The 16,880-nt window shown below is 36.2% G+C and overlaps 1 protein-coding gene across 3 annotated transcripts in view; it reads right to left on the bottom strand.

The window, feature by feature from the left end:
- Positions 1-7,370: 7,370 nt before the first annotated feature.
- Positions 7,371-16,880, bottom strand: part of FMN1 (formin 1) — a 164,840-nt gene continuing 155,330 nt past the window's right edge. For all 3 annotated transcript variants that reach the window (XM_050974945.1, XM_050974946.1, XM_050974947.1), the window contains 2 exons: positions 16,122-16,206; positions 7,371-15,073 (listed from right to left, as the gene is read on the bottom strand). In XM_050974945.1, the coding sequence (XP_050830902.1) occupies positions 15,029-15,073; positions 16,122-16,206 (130 nt within the window). In that variant the 3' untranslated portion in view covers positions 7,371-15,028. The remainder of the gene's footprint in view (positions 15,074-16,121; positions 16,207-16,880) is intronic.

Raw genomic sequence — 16,880 nt, 5'->3', positions numbered from 1 at the left:
CTCAGAAGAGAAGCTGGGTAAAACAAAAGACTCTTCCAACGAGAATTGTTCAAATGCATCTTCACATCTTTTCTTCCTTACCATTGCTATGACTACAGAGGAAAAAAAACCTCTTTATTTATCACTATTACATTGAAATACTGTTTGCATAGTTCCAAAGCACATTTTGCCAGTCCCCTCCTTGACATGATAAACAACTTGTGCCATCTGAGAAGGGGCTGTTTGAAATGGCTAGGCAAGAAAGTCACAAAACACAGGGAGGTTTTAATGGTAATTGATTTCAATGCAGAAGCACTGATTTCCTAAAAGGACACTAGTTTTCTATAAAGGTATGATGTTATGAGACTGAAAAATCTTTTGCAGCACTGGCTTTTGTGTATCATAGCTGAAAAGTGTACAAATGTTACACAGTGAAATTTAATGGAAGACACACAAGGAAAGATTTTAGCCTCGACATTTATCTTTACCAACACATGGAACCACCTTGATCTGTTTTACTGTTGATGAAAAACGAAGGTAGTGTCTATTTCACAGGAGAGGATAGGAAGTAAGAGTCAGTGTGATGGATGGTGAAAAGAAACAGAGAGCAAGAGCAAAGAAATATGAGTGTCAAGTACTGATCTCAAAGATGAGGTCTAGTCTGCTGTCAGAATGTGTCTAAATAGCTTATTATTAACAGGAGAGATGTATTGGCATTAGTGTGAAAGGAGGAGTGTACTCAGTTTGTACTGTGTTGTCAGAAGTGAGCCATCTGCACAGAGTTTATGTTTGTTAGCTATAAATAGACTATGCAAGCACAAATCAAGCACAGATCAATTCCTGTGAAAATGTTCACTTCAAGGCATTTATCCAGCAGGTAACACAGCAGCAATCTCTGCCACCTCTATTGAGTCAAATCTACTCACAGGGGCATAGCTGCACTTCAGTGTGGCATAAAAATCCCAGTGAAGTTTTAACCTCATGAACTTGTTACAAGTAATAATTGCATTGCAAATGCTTGAAATTTATTCTTTGGTTAGTATTAGTCAATGGGTGAAACAAACCCCACTTTCTCCCACAGGGACAAATGAGGGTTACCAGGGAAATCTTTTAATCTTCTGTAACGAGTCTGAGTGCATCAATTTAGGATGATGTCATTTTGCCTTACCAGTTCTCTTCCCCCTTAATCTGTCAATCCCAACAGCAGCTCGATTTCTATCTGGGGCTGACATGCTGAGAAAAGGAGGACCAAAATCACTTGCTGAGGTGACACTGAAGAGTTTATGCTAAGAGAAACTCCTGGAAAGTAGGGTACTTACGTCTTATTTTTGCTGGCAAGGGATTGAATTAAGAGAGGCCTGCAAGACCAGAAGTACATCTGTAGGGCACCCTTGACAAGTTCAACAGCTTGCTGCTGAAATCTCTCCCTGTCAATGTCAGAACAACCAGCATCTCCTGGGAAGTAAGCTAATTTATTATTACGTGCCAGATATTTTAATGATATTTAGGGAATGTTTCATTCAATGTTGCAAGTCTTGCTTGATTTAGGCAACTATGTTTCATCTCCAGTGACTTGTAATAAGTATGTTTTTCTTTGATTTACTATTTCTTTTGCAATACTAGTTAGTCTTAGTTCTGTAGTTTTCAGATTTCAGAGGCTTCAATAATTCAATTTGCTGATGAACAGCATACTGCCTGATAGCTACAGAAATTGGTTCTCCAATAACCTATAGATTGTGCCTCTAGGAATTGACTAGTCATAGGGTCTATTCAAATGAAATGCTACAAAGGAGTTACAGACTGTAGCCTTCCCTCATTGTTGGTGCAATGAGAGAAGAGTATACCTACAGAATTCATTCAGGTCAAGACAGCCTGGAAGTTGGGGTGGCAGCTTTAAATTTTCCAGCTTCAGCCTCATCTGTTTGTCTTTGCATAAAACCCTCACCTTCCAGCACAAGCTCATACAGGGCTGGTTTCATGCAGAGGACACAAGTGCCAAAGGCTGTGTGTAGGGCAGTGTTTGACTTCCACAAGGCCAGGCCTGGAGGGCACATTGCCCTCTGAGCTGGGATCGGATGTTACGCCCCGAGGCACAGGTCAGCGTGTCCGTCCTGCACAGACCAGATCCTCTGCACCTCTCAGTTGGAGAGGGATGTTATTTTCTTAAGGAGCAGGATGTTATTCCTAGAGGTCTGCCCCTTGGTAGGGTCAAGAGTAATATTTTATGGTTAATGTTTATGATTAATTTTGGCTGTGGCCTTTCCTTTCAGAATTTGTATGGTGTCAGTTCAAGTTGGTAAGGGGAAAGCTTGACAAGGTTAAGGCGTGAACCGTACACTCACTTTTCCTTCCAAAGTAAATACTACAGCAACAGTGCACATGGGAACCAAGCAGCACATTCCTAAATCAAATCAGAAGATTCATACAGGGAACTAAAACAGTAGGGTCCAAGAGAGTGGGTTTTGCCTTTTTGTTTTTTTAGTCCAAAGGGTACATTTTCAGAAAGATGCCTTGGGAATTAAGTCAAAATAATCCCAGGAGCAAAAAGGGCACTTTGGCATCAGACTTCTTGGGCTCACATGACTTAAAAATTGAAAATGTCTTCACCCCCACTCTCTCAAAAATTCTGCTGAAGTAAGGTGACTGATTCTCAGCTGTTTAATGCTGTTTCAAGGAAAGAACACACACCTTGATGTGATCCAAGTTTGCATTGATGCTTACTTTTGGAAAATATCCCAATCAACTTCCCAGCTTTGAATAGAATCTTTAGATTCACATTCAACTTGTTCTCTTTTAAGTATGTGAACTGGGAAACTGTTTTCCCTTCATGTTTTTACTAATGTAATGGTTTGTCAACAGGCTTGCAAGTGGACTTGGTTTGATGTTTTAGAAGACACTTAAGACCAGAAGAGATGGGAAACTTCTTTTAAAATCTTAAGGTGTTTTTGTTGCAGGGACATAGCATATATATGGTCCATATATATGGTCCCATAGCTTGCTTTCTGGGGCAGTGTCAGCAAACAGAGAGCAAAGAAGTACTCTTGTGATATTGTGAAAATCTCCCAAAAGATACTACTGTATATAAGCAATAAAGACAACTTCAGAGGTGTGTGCATGAAGCAGTCTCAGAAACCCATCTTAGATCTGCATCACCCTTTTGGAGTGTTGGAATGTATCATCCAAGGGGTGTGGTGGGGCAGATCATTGTATGAGAGTTTCTGATGATGACTTTGAATCTGGGAGAGACGACAAAATTCTGGCCTTGGCCTTCTTTGTGACTAATTCCTAGGAAATAATTTTTTTAATCAGAGACTATATCTCACACTGTGCTTTCCTTTAAAATTCTGAGCAATCAAAAAATCTTTCAAATCTTAACATCACTGAACTTCAGAGCTAAGGATAGCAATGTGATCTACAATTAAAACCCTATCATGAGTGCATAGCCTTTTCAGGACATTTGCATTGCACCACTCCACTTCTCAAAAACAGGACTGCTATGGCTGCTATGAATCACATATAAACTGAGCACTGCCAGCCTTCCTAAACACTTCATTGGAAATCAAAGATTCTCAAAGTAAAAAACAAAGGGGCATAACACACTTGTCTGATTCACAGTCAATCAACAGCCAAAAATACTGCTACAGATGCTGCAAGGGAGACTGGTGAAGAAAACTTTAAAACATCACATTTTTGAGGTTAATAAGAGAAGCAAAAGATAAGAAATATTGACCTCAGAATTTAAAAATGTTTCCCTTGACTCACACACATGGTGCTTTGGAGCTCAACTGTGTATGGCCATTTGTGGGTTAAGCTTTTTGTAACAAGTTGAAGTTTTACTGTTCAGCTACTCATATATTTATAAAATTCTCAATGGTTGATTTACACTGTCTTGATTAGTTATGAATCATACAGTGGAATTTTGTGCCTGACTCTGTGACTAATTGAATCTGAAATGAAAACTTGTAAGTACTAACATACTTACAAGTATGACCAAAAACATGGCTGAGAAATTTAGAGATCAATTATTGGAACAATTTCAAATGGCTTAATCATTTCAGTCTTGGAATTTGCAGCTTGAATAAATCTTATTATTAGTAATGAACAAATATTGGAGCTGAATAAATGCACATGAATCTAGCAATGGTTTCTCAAACAGGGAGGGAGAAAGAGGAAGAAAAATTTACAAAGAGGAAACAATGCAAAAGGGAAAAAAAGAAAGAAGTCTTAGAAGTCTTATAACACACTGTGACTGAAAATATTATTCCTCACTCACCCCTCACATTCTTTTTAAGAAGCTGCAGAGGGTTTTCATGAAGGCCCAGCATGCCTAAACAAGTTTCACTCAGAAAGAATAAGTTGTAAAAGTTAAATCACCACTCATTTCTTTTGAGCCTGTCTTCAGCTGTGATCTGTGGAGCTTTAGTTTCTCTTTTCAGGCGTAGATAAAACAGCACTGTAAGACCAAACTTGAAAACCCCTAATGCTTCCCAAGTGTCTGGGAATTGCCTTTATAAGAACAGCATTTCTTCAAGCACCAGTCTGTGTAGTAAATGACCTATATGGAACCCAGGAACTTGTGAAGCCCATACACCTGTCCACCCACCATCCTACAGGAAAGATTTGGCACGTTCATGAATGTGTCAAAGACTGTCCCTAAGAAGCAAAAAGCCCTAGAGCAAATGGACACAATGAAATGTAACAATTATATAGAAACCAAAACCAAGACTTGCAAACTGTTTTCAACACTTTTTGTGATCCTTACCAAAAACCTAGCACGCCTGGCTTTGAGGCTTGCACTTTTTTTGCATCTGGAATCCCTTGGTTTGTTGACTTAACAGTAGCAGCATTCTCAAGAGCAAGGACTGCTTTGTTTGACCTACTGTATTCATCAATATTTGCATTGCTAATTTCATTATTTCGTAAAGGACCTTGGGATTTGTCTCACGAAAGAGGTTACACATAGAAATCCCCAGTCTGCTTTGATTAAAGTCTTCTGACCAACACATCTCAAATGCTCATTTGCTTTTAAATTATTTCAATAACTACAGTTATCCAGCTTTTAGGGTTGATTTTGCACTAGCTGTCCTTTCCTGAGCAATGCATGTATGAAAATTTCATTACAGATTGCTGAAATAGAGATAATGGATCAACTTCTTTTGCCATATCAACAGAATAGCTTCTCTTAGAGATATATATATATGCATATGTTTAAAAAATATACATATGCATATATATGTATCTGCATATTTATATAAAGTAATTAATAAATTGCCTGCTTTTATTTCCAGATTTAACCCCTGGATAAATGGCTGTGATATTTACAGACATGAAACAATTCATCTCTGAAATGATTTAATTATATAGCTCTAATCTGCCATTTAATTCAAGGCAGCAGTTTGCTTTATAGGATTTTAAATCAGTGTATCACAAATTAATTCTGTATTTATGAAGTAACATTTTAAACAGCACCAGAGCTGAAATACATTGACTAATAATAAATAATACTGCATCATAGAAAATAAGATTTATTTCTGATGAGAGCTTTGTGTGTTCAGAAGAGTAGCATTTATTTTAAACCTTCAGGATTGGTCTTACAAATTTGGACTTCTGTTCAACATATATGTTTTTATTCTTGGAAAGAAATTCACTTTATCTGATGTTTTCTTCCCTGCATGTGGTATTTTTATCTCAGAATAAGACAGGCAGTCGGTGGCAAATACTGCTCTTCAGCTAGGTGTTGTGTTGCTAAAAACATCCTGCATTCAAGGAAGCTTAAAGAAAATTCAAGAACTTCAGGCTCCAGCACTTCTTTTGGACCCAAGGACAAAATTCAGGTTCTTAATGAATGAAGTTAGTTGTTAACGTGGATAAACCATCTGTCATCTGACATCCTGGCATATCAGGATTCCAAACAGTAATTCTTATGAAGTCCATCTTTTCAGCAGCACACCACTTTTTTGTTTTAGAGGACCATGAAACTAGACAGTAAATAAAATGAGAAGGAACAGAGAACAACTGTCTATAAGCTGGATTGCTTTGCTCAGCTACTTTTAATCAAGATGATGTAACTAATTACATCCTGATTAACTGTTCAGTGTTTATCTTGATATTTCTAACATGCATTGTGGCACCTAGTATCTCTTTATGGATTCACAGAATGGTTTGGGTTGGAAGGGACCTTAAAGATGATCTCATTCCAGCCCCCTGCCATGGGCAGGAACACCTTGTACTAGACCAGGTTGGTTGCAATTTTCACGCGTCCCCTTCGACAGAAAACTGGTTGCAAACAGTTCTTCATATTTGGTTAATGTCTGCACCTTGGTGATTGTTTTTTGGCAATGTATCTTCAATTCATCTATGTAGCTGAAGTCCTTGCTTAGATGCTTGTCTTTTCCATGATGAAAAATGCAGATTTTCAACCCAAATTCCACTGATTATGCTGCTGTAGATTTGCTGAGTTTCTCCACTCCCTCTTTTAACCTGTTGTGATTTTCAGGCTCAGTCGTAAAACATATTTGCTCTTAATCTCTCTTGACATGATCACTCCAACCTCTGCTTGGCTAAGGATTTTCAAACAAATACATTAATAATGTTTCCAGAAACATCTAAAACCAAATCACAGTCTTCTGATTTTAAATTTATGTGATGCGTGAAGCTAAAATCCCACTTGAAACTGCCTAAAATATATCTGTCTTTGGTGAGTTGCTGAGCATCCTGCTGAAGAGGCTTCCAGTTCCTGTAGTCCCCAAAATGGTCAGCTGCTGAATGAAATCACAGCAAAATTTTCTACTGAAACTGTAATTGTTTTCTGTTCTGGCTACAGGAAAACTGGAAAAAAAATACACTTATGACAATAAGTTTGCTACACTGTCAATATAGTTATACAAGTAACAGTAAAATCCAGACAAAATTATAATTCAATTCATAGTTTTTTTCTTCCCCTAGAAAACAGAATACAAATATTAATGTCTGGAGACATGGATGGTAGAAGCCACTGAGCTTCTATTTTATTAGGATTTTTTAGTTAGTACGGTCTGAGTTACTGAAAAGCTTTTCAATATTATGCATCTGGAAATGTGACTAGTTGCAAAAAGCGGGATGAGAACTAAAAAGGAAATCTACATTTTCAAAATGCAAATTGTTTCAGATTCACCCCCCCAAAAATACCTTCAAGACATTGACTTCAGAAAGGTAAATATTCAAATTCTTTGCAGATCTGAGAAATAATGTCTTTTTTAACAAGCATACTGAACCTGGGATATTAACTGTACTAGTAAAGCAGTGTAAATAACAGAAGTTATTTAGACAGAATTTTTGAAACAGAGAAACCTACAGTATCCCAATAATATATTTTGCATACAAAAACAGACAATTGAAAAAATTATCAAAAATACTGAGGAGGAAAATATAGTCTTTTATTTACAGTCAATGTCTCCTTAAGAATTTAGTTTAAAAATAAATACTCCATCCCACTACAATAACCTTTACAAAGTCATTCATAGCATATCTTGGTTTTTGAGAAAATTATACTTTCAGATACACAGTAGAAACACACACACACATACACACACACACACACACACACAACACATAATTACAACATGGAGCAGGGAAAATGCACCTGAATCTATTTAACTTATTCTTTTAAGCCATTTGTAACATATTTAATCAGGAACTATTCCAAGGAGTTTAATTCTGAAAACCGAAAAAAGCTAAACCATATTAATATTGCATTATTTTGCTTTACATATTGTAGGATGATAAATGCAAGGTTGATTTCAATGCAAAGGACAGCAAATATATAATTGCTGAGTGTCTTTGCAAACATTCAAGCAAAGCTATGATTTTATTAAAGCAAATCCCACATGGACATCAGAGGCCTAAATGCTGTTATGTCTGTGAAACTTGCTAGGTACACATAGAACACTATCAGCATTGCAAGAGAATTTAGCATTTTGCTACATCTTCAAAGAGAAGTGAAGCAGCCAAAGAGGCCTCTCTTTTGATGATTTTGTATCATATGGAGAGAAGAGAGGGAAGCGTCCCAACAATAATAATGTTCAACAGTGCAAATATTTAACTCAGACTGATTGGAAAGAAAAAGAACCCAAACAGCTAAATGGAGGTTGAAAATCATACTGTAATCCTACTAAAACCACTTTCCAGTGGTCAGGTCTTTATTTTTCATGTAATATTATTTCTCCATTTTTGCTTCCTGTAACTTCCAAATGTGGCAAGGCTTTTAGTACAGTGAGCAACAGCCAAGTACAATGGCAGGGGCAGCTTTTGTTCTTGAGGCTGATATACCCACCACCAAAAACAGTGTCATTATACATCTGTATTTCTTGAAGGATATAGCTCTGTTATTCCTGGGGAACATACAGTCAGTCATCATCTGGCCATTCACAGCTTTGCTGAAAGCACCTACAAGAAGCTGCTTTTATCAACTCTCTGGGCAAAGCTCTTATCCAGTCCCATCTGACATGGAGCATGAGTCTTCCTTTGCAACAGGTATCACTGGTTTCAAAACCAATGTTAAATGACAAGCACCTTTCATTTGACATAGCTCTTCTGAACTTGACCCCTAAAAATCTGTTCAATTTCCCTCTCAAGTCTCTCCCTTTTCCAAGCTATATGGAGATGAAAGTGTGTTGTTCAGGCTACATGCCTGATGAGCATTCACACAGATTATTTCACTTGACCACAGTAGCACTCAGGCCCCCTTAGAAACTTGTCCAAAAAAAGCTGGCTTGATTGTCTGATATAATATAATCTTTTAATTAAACAAAGCTCAAACAAACCCAAGCAAACACTTCACTTCAAAAGAAAATCCACAAGGAAGATATAGTGAGGTTAATATTGTTGTTTCAATGGCACTGCAACGTTTTCATTCTTTACAGCCCTTCTAAAACACACTGGACTGTAACACAAAATAAAAAAAATGAAAAGAATGAGAAAAAAGTATTATTTTCATCTGGAATGAAATCAGTTTTATTTATTCACCTTCCTGTAGATATGAAAGAAGTCTAGAATAGAACTGTGAGCTTGTTCTGGTTTGATTATTACAAAATGGTATCCCCTCCTATATAAAATCTAGAAGATACCCACACCACAAAAAATCATCCTAATAGATAGAAAAAAAAGAATTTTAAGAAGAAGAACATGGCTTTATCCAGTTTATAGTGATTAGGTACTATTGGCAATACTCCCCTAAAACTACTTTACACCTAAGTATCAGGTGCTATACAGCATCTATGTTAATCTGCTGACAACTGATGCACCAAGCTGCAGGAAATAGTGCTGTAATCTTAGACTGCTACCCATTTTCTGCAGCTTCTCTAACATACTGTTTGTGGATAGCTGCTCAAGACGAGCATTTGTTCAACAACAATGGACTGTATTTATGACATGCCAAATGAGACAGTAAAAGTACTGAACTACAAGCTTGGCCACTCTGGGAGAAGTCAGAGAGAAAATGTACTATTTAAAGTACTCAAATGCACAGTTCAGAGATTGAAAAATCATCTTGGGGAAGATTAAAAAAAAATTAAAGAAATTTATCAACCAGTGAACAGATGTAACAGGTCCTCTTTCTACAGAAACTTGAACTTCTATAAGGATGCCATTTGTCAGTACCAACACAGTGCATAAATCTCAGCCTGTCAGTACTCTTCATGTCTTTGAGCTGACCAAATACATTATGATTCAATGTCTATCCTAAAATTCTTAGTATTATTTTGGGCCACAGTTAATTTCTAATTGCAGTGAAGACTGTAGTTATCAGGGATGACAGAATTTGGCCCCATCATTTGGTCCTTTGATACAAGTACTAGCTTATGATTAAGAGAGGCTGAGAAGGCAGATGGCATGGCAGCTAAACTCAGCTTTTGGAAAATATGAATGTTCCTGCCAGGACAATACAGGCAAACCTGAAACACAGCTGTCTGTCAGGACTCTGATGATGGACCACTCTTTTAACAGCTTTTGTGGTCAATATTCTACCGGTCAAAGCTCAAGAGTAAGATAATTTAAGTGATTCTGTTCATATTAACTAATCATATCATAAGTAATAGGCACAGGATGATGTTCCTATACATGAATGCAGCACTTCTGAAATCTGTAGAACTTAATGAGTGGATACATATAACTCCATAAAACTTGCTATTTTGGAAGAGTCTTCTAGCTTTTACCTTAATCTGGAAATATAGGTATGATCTCTTTCCCTTTTGAAAATCAACCATTGACATTACTTTCCAGTCTCCCTTCCAGGAGTCCCCTGGGCAATCTATGCTCAGGGAATTCTGCAGTGTAACTCCTTTCAAACATACTGTTGGAAACTGATGGATAAAGCAAAGATGCAACAGCTTTCTCCATCCTCCAAAAGCTTCCAGGACTCCAGAACCTTCTGTGGCAGATCATACCACAAAAAAGAAATCATGTCCCACACTGGGACAGTGCAGTGCAGTTTTCCTAACAGGATTCTAAAAGATTTTATCCAGTCCCATAACCCCATAGTGTTCCCTATGGATATTTTTTACCATGTGGGCCAGAGGAATACATACATAAGTAAACCTGCATGCATGTACAAACACTATCAGCCTATATAAAAAGGCTTCTTATTAACTCAATATTAGCTTATTGAAGGTGAAAATGAGGTGAAACATATGAAATGAAATTATCCAGAAACAGCTAATGAAAAAAAAAAAAGGTGCAACCTTTAGTTTAGTCTGAGATGACGCCTGGCAGAAGGAAATCACAGGAAATGCAATGCTGTTCCACATTAGGGAAACCTTATGTCACTTGATAATGTCCTCCCAGGAAGGTGGAGCACTCTGTCTCTAAGCAATTTATCAGTTCAGCATTTTTACTTCATTGGTTCCTACAATATATAATCTTGTATATCCAGTGCTTAAATTTTACTAAGAGGTCCTAATTTAAAAGCTTGAATTCTATGAGGTATCAAAGAAAAATTTAAATATAGTTGAAGCTTGCAAAATTTCCAAAGATAGTCCTATTGAGGTATACCTCATTTTCAACAAGTGGAAAAATTTTTTTGTAACATTGGTAGGAATACTTTTAAATTGATAAAGTTGTTTATAAAAACAAACAAGAAAAGGTCTTGCAGGAATTTTGAAAAAAAAACTTGCAAAGCCAAGTATATTTGAACAGTTCTACCAATTTTGCTTGCACAACTTCTGAACTTTAGATCTCTAAAACAGTTGCATAAAATTCTTCTGGTTTAAACCCTGTTTAGCAGTGGAAATGTTTAGTAATGATATTAGCAGGCCATATCTAAAAGGAGAGACAGTTATTTAAGTCTGGCACCATGTTAACTGTACCCAAGGTAAAGTCTCTTGCATATGCTCAAACCTTTGACTGCTAAGGAACCAGGGTTTCCAGGATTCTGGGATTTCTCACTGTGCAATCCAAAATGCCAGTTTTCTCAGACCTAGCTTGGGAATCTCCAAAACAGTGTGGAATTTCAGAGCATATAAGTTTTCTACCTTAATAGCGTAAGATGCATCCAAAACCTGTTAATTATTAATAATTTGAAATAGAAATATTTATATACAGAAACTGAAGGTCATAGGTTCTGTTTTGATGCAAAAAATTCTAAGTTAAATATAAAAGTCTAATATTCAATATATACATTTACAACCGTATGATAAAACACAAGGCAAAACAATTGCAGGGGTTAGTGATGGCAAAACACCTGGGTAGTTCTCATAGTTTAGTAAAAACCTAATGAAAAAATGATTTTTCAGACCTCAAAGACACTAAAAGGTCTTCCATTTTAAAACCAACAAGTGGTAATGTTGTAAATAATGTAAAGAGCACTTTGCAGATTATTATCTACTCATTCTACACTGAATTCCTCCTAATAATTCGATTTATAAATCAGTACTGTATATTGTTATTGTGGGTAATAAGCACCTAAGGAGTAACATGGGTTTTAATAGTCCTATGCTTTACAGTCTTTGAGAAGCTTGGCAGTAACAGAAGAAATGAGAACAAAACACAACAGAAAATTCCTCCTCTAAAGCCACATCTACTTTGCAGTCACAGAAGTGACTTCTGTGAAGTGTTGAGGTATTTTAAGTTAAATAGACCAGAAAAAGTGTAACTGTCTAGCTATTGCTGCTTGGCTTAATTGAGTCCACTCTTTTACTTCCTTGACAGCAATGTAGACATGTACCAGAGACTTCTGTTCCATTCCATCTTTGTAGATTCCTTCTTTTCTTCTTCTGTCCTTTTATTCCCCCAAACTAGGAAGTTCAAGGTTAAGTGAGGCATCAAACTTAAGCTTAAAGCTTAAACCATAATGTTGGGTGACACTTGGTGACCCCAAAGATGAGTGCTGGCTGATGCACATTTGTTATGCCTGAAGTGTCTAAATATTTCAGAAATAAACAGGTTATGCAGACATACCTGTAAATATCTCCTCTCCAATACACGCTTTAATTTAAATTAAAGCTAGCAGGTGCACCACTGTGGCTTCAATCACTGTCTGAAGACACTTGTGGGTATCACTGGGGGGAAAGTGTGGTATTTAGCTGATGAATGCCATCTAGGAGTCTTAAAGTCTTGATTAAGACAATGAATCAAATAATCTAGGTGAATTCTTCTTTTCATTTAAAAATAGTTCAATTAGTAGAGGATTTAAGTCATGGGTTAAGGTGGAATCAGATTTTTCTCTCAGACTTGAGAGGAAAATCAATGCAACTGAAAATTAGGAAGAGACAAGGTCCCTGTGCTACATAAGTTTTTGAATCTTCTAAAAAATAGCCTTAATTCTCAAAACCTTGGCAAATTGCTAATTTGATAAAAGAATTATAAGTCTGATGAAGGAATGCTTTAAATTAATAATTTTAATTTTAATCCCTTTTTATATACATTTTTCAACATTTCATAATGAAGTCGATTTGAACTGAAAAATGAAAATTCACATTTAAAAATTTCGAAACAGGATATTTCAATAAGTTAAAACCTTTTTTTCCACAATATACTTTTAATGGGAATTATTAAGACCATCCATTTTCACAAACAGTGCTGCTCTTACTGAAAAATACTTCAAGTAATTAATTTAATTGAAAAAACTCTCAGGTCAAATGGCAATATACACTATCTTCATGATAGATAGATAACTATATAAAAAATAAACACTGTTTGCTTAAACACTCATCAGAATTGCTTGCTATTGTTCTTTGGCTTTTATAGGCATTATTGCTCCTCTTATTTATCACTAATAGTATTGGAAAGAAATGTACTTCACCTAGTTAGTGAAAGACAGGAAACTTAAATCTTTGGAATTTGCTTTTCCTCTGCAATAGGACTACTCAAAATACAAGTCAGATTATTTTTGCTGGCATATTGCTGACTGCTTTCATAAGAATTATGCTTACACATCTTGAGCATATCTGTAGCAAGTCTAAGCTTCCAAACATACAAGAGACTCTTGAGTCTTTTGTTTTCATTTATGCAGGAATGGGAGAGGTACTAATTTAGGAAATCTGCACTGAATTCCTATGTTAATTTATGAATGTGTCTCCAAAACTGCTATTTTCCTTAACATAAAAGTACACTGCTAGGGGTGACTTTGCCTAGGTTTCATCTCAGTCTCTCTATGGAATTTGCTGTATGATAACTGATGTCTGTATCCTGTATATTCTTTAGAGTTTCAAAGCAAAGGACTAATGCTTTTCCCCTACTAGCTTTTTGCACCTCTTTGCTTCACCTAATTTCTCTTTGTAACCAACTTCATACACCATTCTCATAAACTCATTTTCTCTCTTGTGGACAGCAAGCAGAATCACTTTTCTCTTTTACCCTAAATTAACTTGTTCTTCCAGAGTTCTCCTCCTAAGAATCCAAATCCTTAAAATGCAGTAAAATATCTTCAAGCAATGGTGGATAGTCAGTAGGGTTATTTTTAGGCTCTGCCACTTTATAGCAATGGTCATAATGTTACAGGAGGACAGCAAGACCCTGTTAATTCTTTCTGAAGTTTTACTTATTATATTATGTATATATATATATATATATATATAAACCATATATATATATAAATATGTAGGTATGCTGGACACATTCTTCATACAAACACAGGGGGACAAGAGCAGGCTGCATAATGTATTTTAGAGTGAGATAATTGCTGTTAAAAAGAAAGCTTTCAATGGAATTAAAAGTCAAATGTTTAATGGCAAATATGTAACTTCATGGGGAGACATTATTGTATCTTAATGAATAATGTCCTATAAACTCATCACTTTATGGAATTGTTATTTGCAATATATACTGAAATAAAAATATACATTTTATAAGTTTTTCTTTCGAAGCTCAAAATTTAGGAAATGTTAGATTAAAACCATAAAAATAATAAATCTGTTATGCCATCAATCACAAAACTAAAGAATTTGAATATTCCTTTTTATGTGCAAAATATTACTCCCATTTCAATGAATGGCATAAGCTGAAGCTTCTATAAAAATATTCATAGTAAAATACAGCATGAATCTATAATTACATTTAATCAGTTTTAGAAAGATGCATCCAATAGTCAGACACTGTAAAATTATTTAGAATCAGTCAATCTTACCTCAGTTACTGCTGAGGTAACAAAAAGTATGCTGCACTAGACCTTTGTGAACTGAATGGCATATTTGCTCTCATCTACATAAAGCCCTGTAAATAACCTACAGGTTGTTAGTCATTACTTAACTCAGCATCCAAAATGCTCATTTTAGCTCTTCCATATTAATACATTATACACAGAATATTTTAATAAACCATTGACGACAAGATGCATTTTAAGCAATGTAAGGAACAGTTACAGAAAAAAATTTTGACTTCCCACGTAAAAACCTTCTTAGAATTCCTCCACTGAACATACAAACCCCTTTGAAGGAACTCAAAAGTCTTTAATGGATTGTCTTGGGACAGATCAGCAAAGCAGAATTCAGTATCTAACATAAGGTGCTTCCTGGGCCATTGGTGTAGTAAAGCATCAGGCAATGCATGAAATCAATGCACTGTTTTCATTCATCTTCCCTCAGTTGGCAGTCACACTGGCTTCCTTCTGACGTAGTCTTTCTTTCTGTTAAACAAAAAAAAGAGTTTTATTATAATTCATGTTTATAATTTTCCATCTCAAGTTCCCATGAGCATTTCCTCTAGAAGATGGAGAAATAAGTCACAGTTTCAGTTTTCTTGAATTAAAAAATTCTTGGAGCACTCAAAGAAGGTTTAAAACTTTGAAACACATTACTTACTGAGTTTGCTTTTGCTACATACTTGTCAAATACTGTGTACCTTTAAAAATACACATCTGTGATGACCACTGCAGCTAGAGAAAACCAGATACATTTCAAATTCATGTGACTCTAATACCTTCTCATGTCTGGAATGGCTTCTGCTGACATAAAGGCTTTAATTTAGCCTTAGCTAGATGATCTTTGCTTAATGACCTCTTCCCCAGGCAAGTGCAGTCATTCATATCTCTGCTGCCTGATCTGCAACTGATATGCTCTGCTGGGAATGGAAATAATATCCTGATTCCTTCATGTACATTTCCCTCCCTTGGTCTCTTGCCTTCTAGAGTTTGAGAAATGCTTGTCTAACCTATGTGCCTTGCACACAGACAAAAATAGAATTTATATACAATGCAAATTATTAGACCTTTTTCTGTGTTGTATCAAAACCACTGGTGTACAACAAGAAATAAAATGGGGATTTAATCCCTTGCACCACTATTCCACAGAGAAAACAAGATTTTTAAGGTTTTGAAAAAATCAGACACTCCAGTCATTGGACAAATATATCTAGTGAGCTTCTGCACTTTGAAGCATGGAAGAAAATACAAGAGACTACAGTGGAAGGGAAGAAGAAACCACAAAAGCAGCTCTTTTTGTTATCTAAAATAGCAGAGCCATGCTTAGGCACAACTGAACTAAATGTGAAACATAACTGTTGACTACCAAAGGGTACAGGCTTTAACACTTCTCCTTGGGAAGAAAATCAGTCTGCTGCATTCAAACTAAAAATACTACACTCTCCAACAACAGTAGAAACCAGTCATCATTTTGAATGACAAGAACGGTGTCAGAAAACCCCTTTGGAATGTCAAACTGAAAACCAGATCATACCAGGCTAGCTGTAGGATTGATTTTCTTCGTTTCAACTTTCTTCTCTGCAGTTAACTTGCTCACTGATTGCTGAGCCACTTTAATTCTGGAACAAAAAAAAAAGAGTCATTAGATTTGATGAAATGAAAGGTATTCTGGTTCTGCTTGGTATACACTTTGTAAGAAGCCTCACCAGTAACTTTTTTTAGGCACATTAGCCCAACAAACTGCTATTTCTATTTAAAGGCACTTAATAAACTACCAAAAGTAGATCAAAGTACATTTTCAAATGGAAAAAATCAAAAGCAAAAGGACAGCCTGTCTGTATTGCTCCTTGAAAATGTCATCGGAAAAATGATTTCTATGTTCTTGCAGGATCTGGATTTTATGGAGTATCTTTCCCACCAAAAAAGCTGTGCTATCAAGGCAAAAAGATCCTCCTCTGAAAAAAAAGAGTTACCTGGCTTGATCTGTCAGGCACACAGAATATGCTATTTTAGCAGGCCATTTGCCAGGCTATACATTACACTTTCTCTGAAAATCTGGAAATGAAAGCATCTGCCAGTTTTTTGTTAATGTTTTCTGTGTTGCCTTAGAGGGAATTGCCTCACTGGTGTGGCAATAGGAGGTTCAAGAGGTTCTTGTCTCAGGGTAGTTAAAGCTGTCTGGTGTACAGCTACAGACCAGTCTGCCAAAAGTACTGTAGAGATAAGGGGAAAGAAGAACACATCTGATTCCTCTGCTTCTTGCCTTTTGCTCTCAGGGTCTTGCTTACAGAAC

This window comes from Serinus canaria, chromosome 5, assembly GCF_022539315.1.
Source record: "Serinus canaria isolate serCan28SL12 chromosome 5, serCan2020, whole genome shotgun sequence".
Classification (NCBI taxonomy): Eukaryota; Metazoa; Chordata; class Aves; order Passeriformes; family Fringillidae; genus Serinus; species Serinus canaria.
The sequence above is the reverse complement of the archived record's forward strand: the minus strand, read 5'-3'. Positions and strand labels throughout refer to the sequence as shown.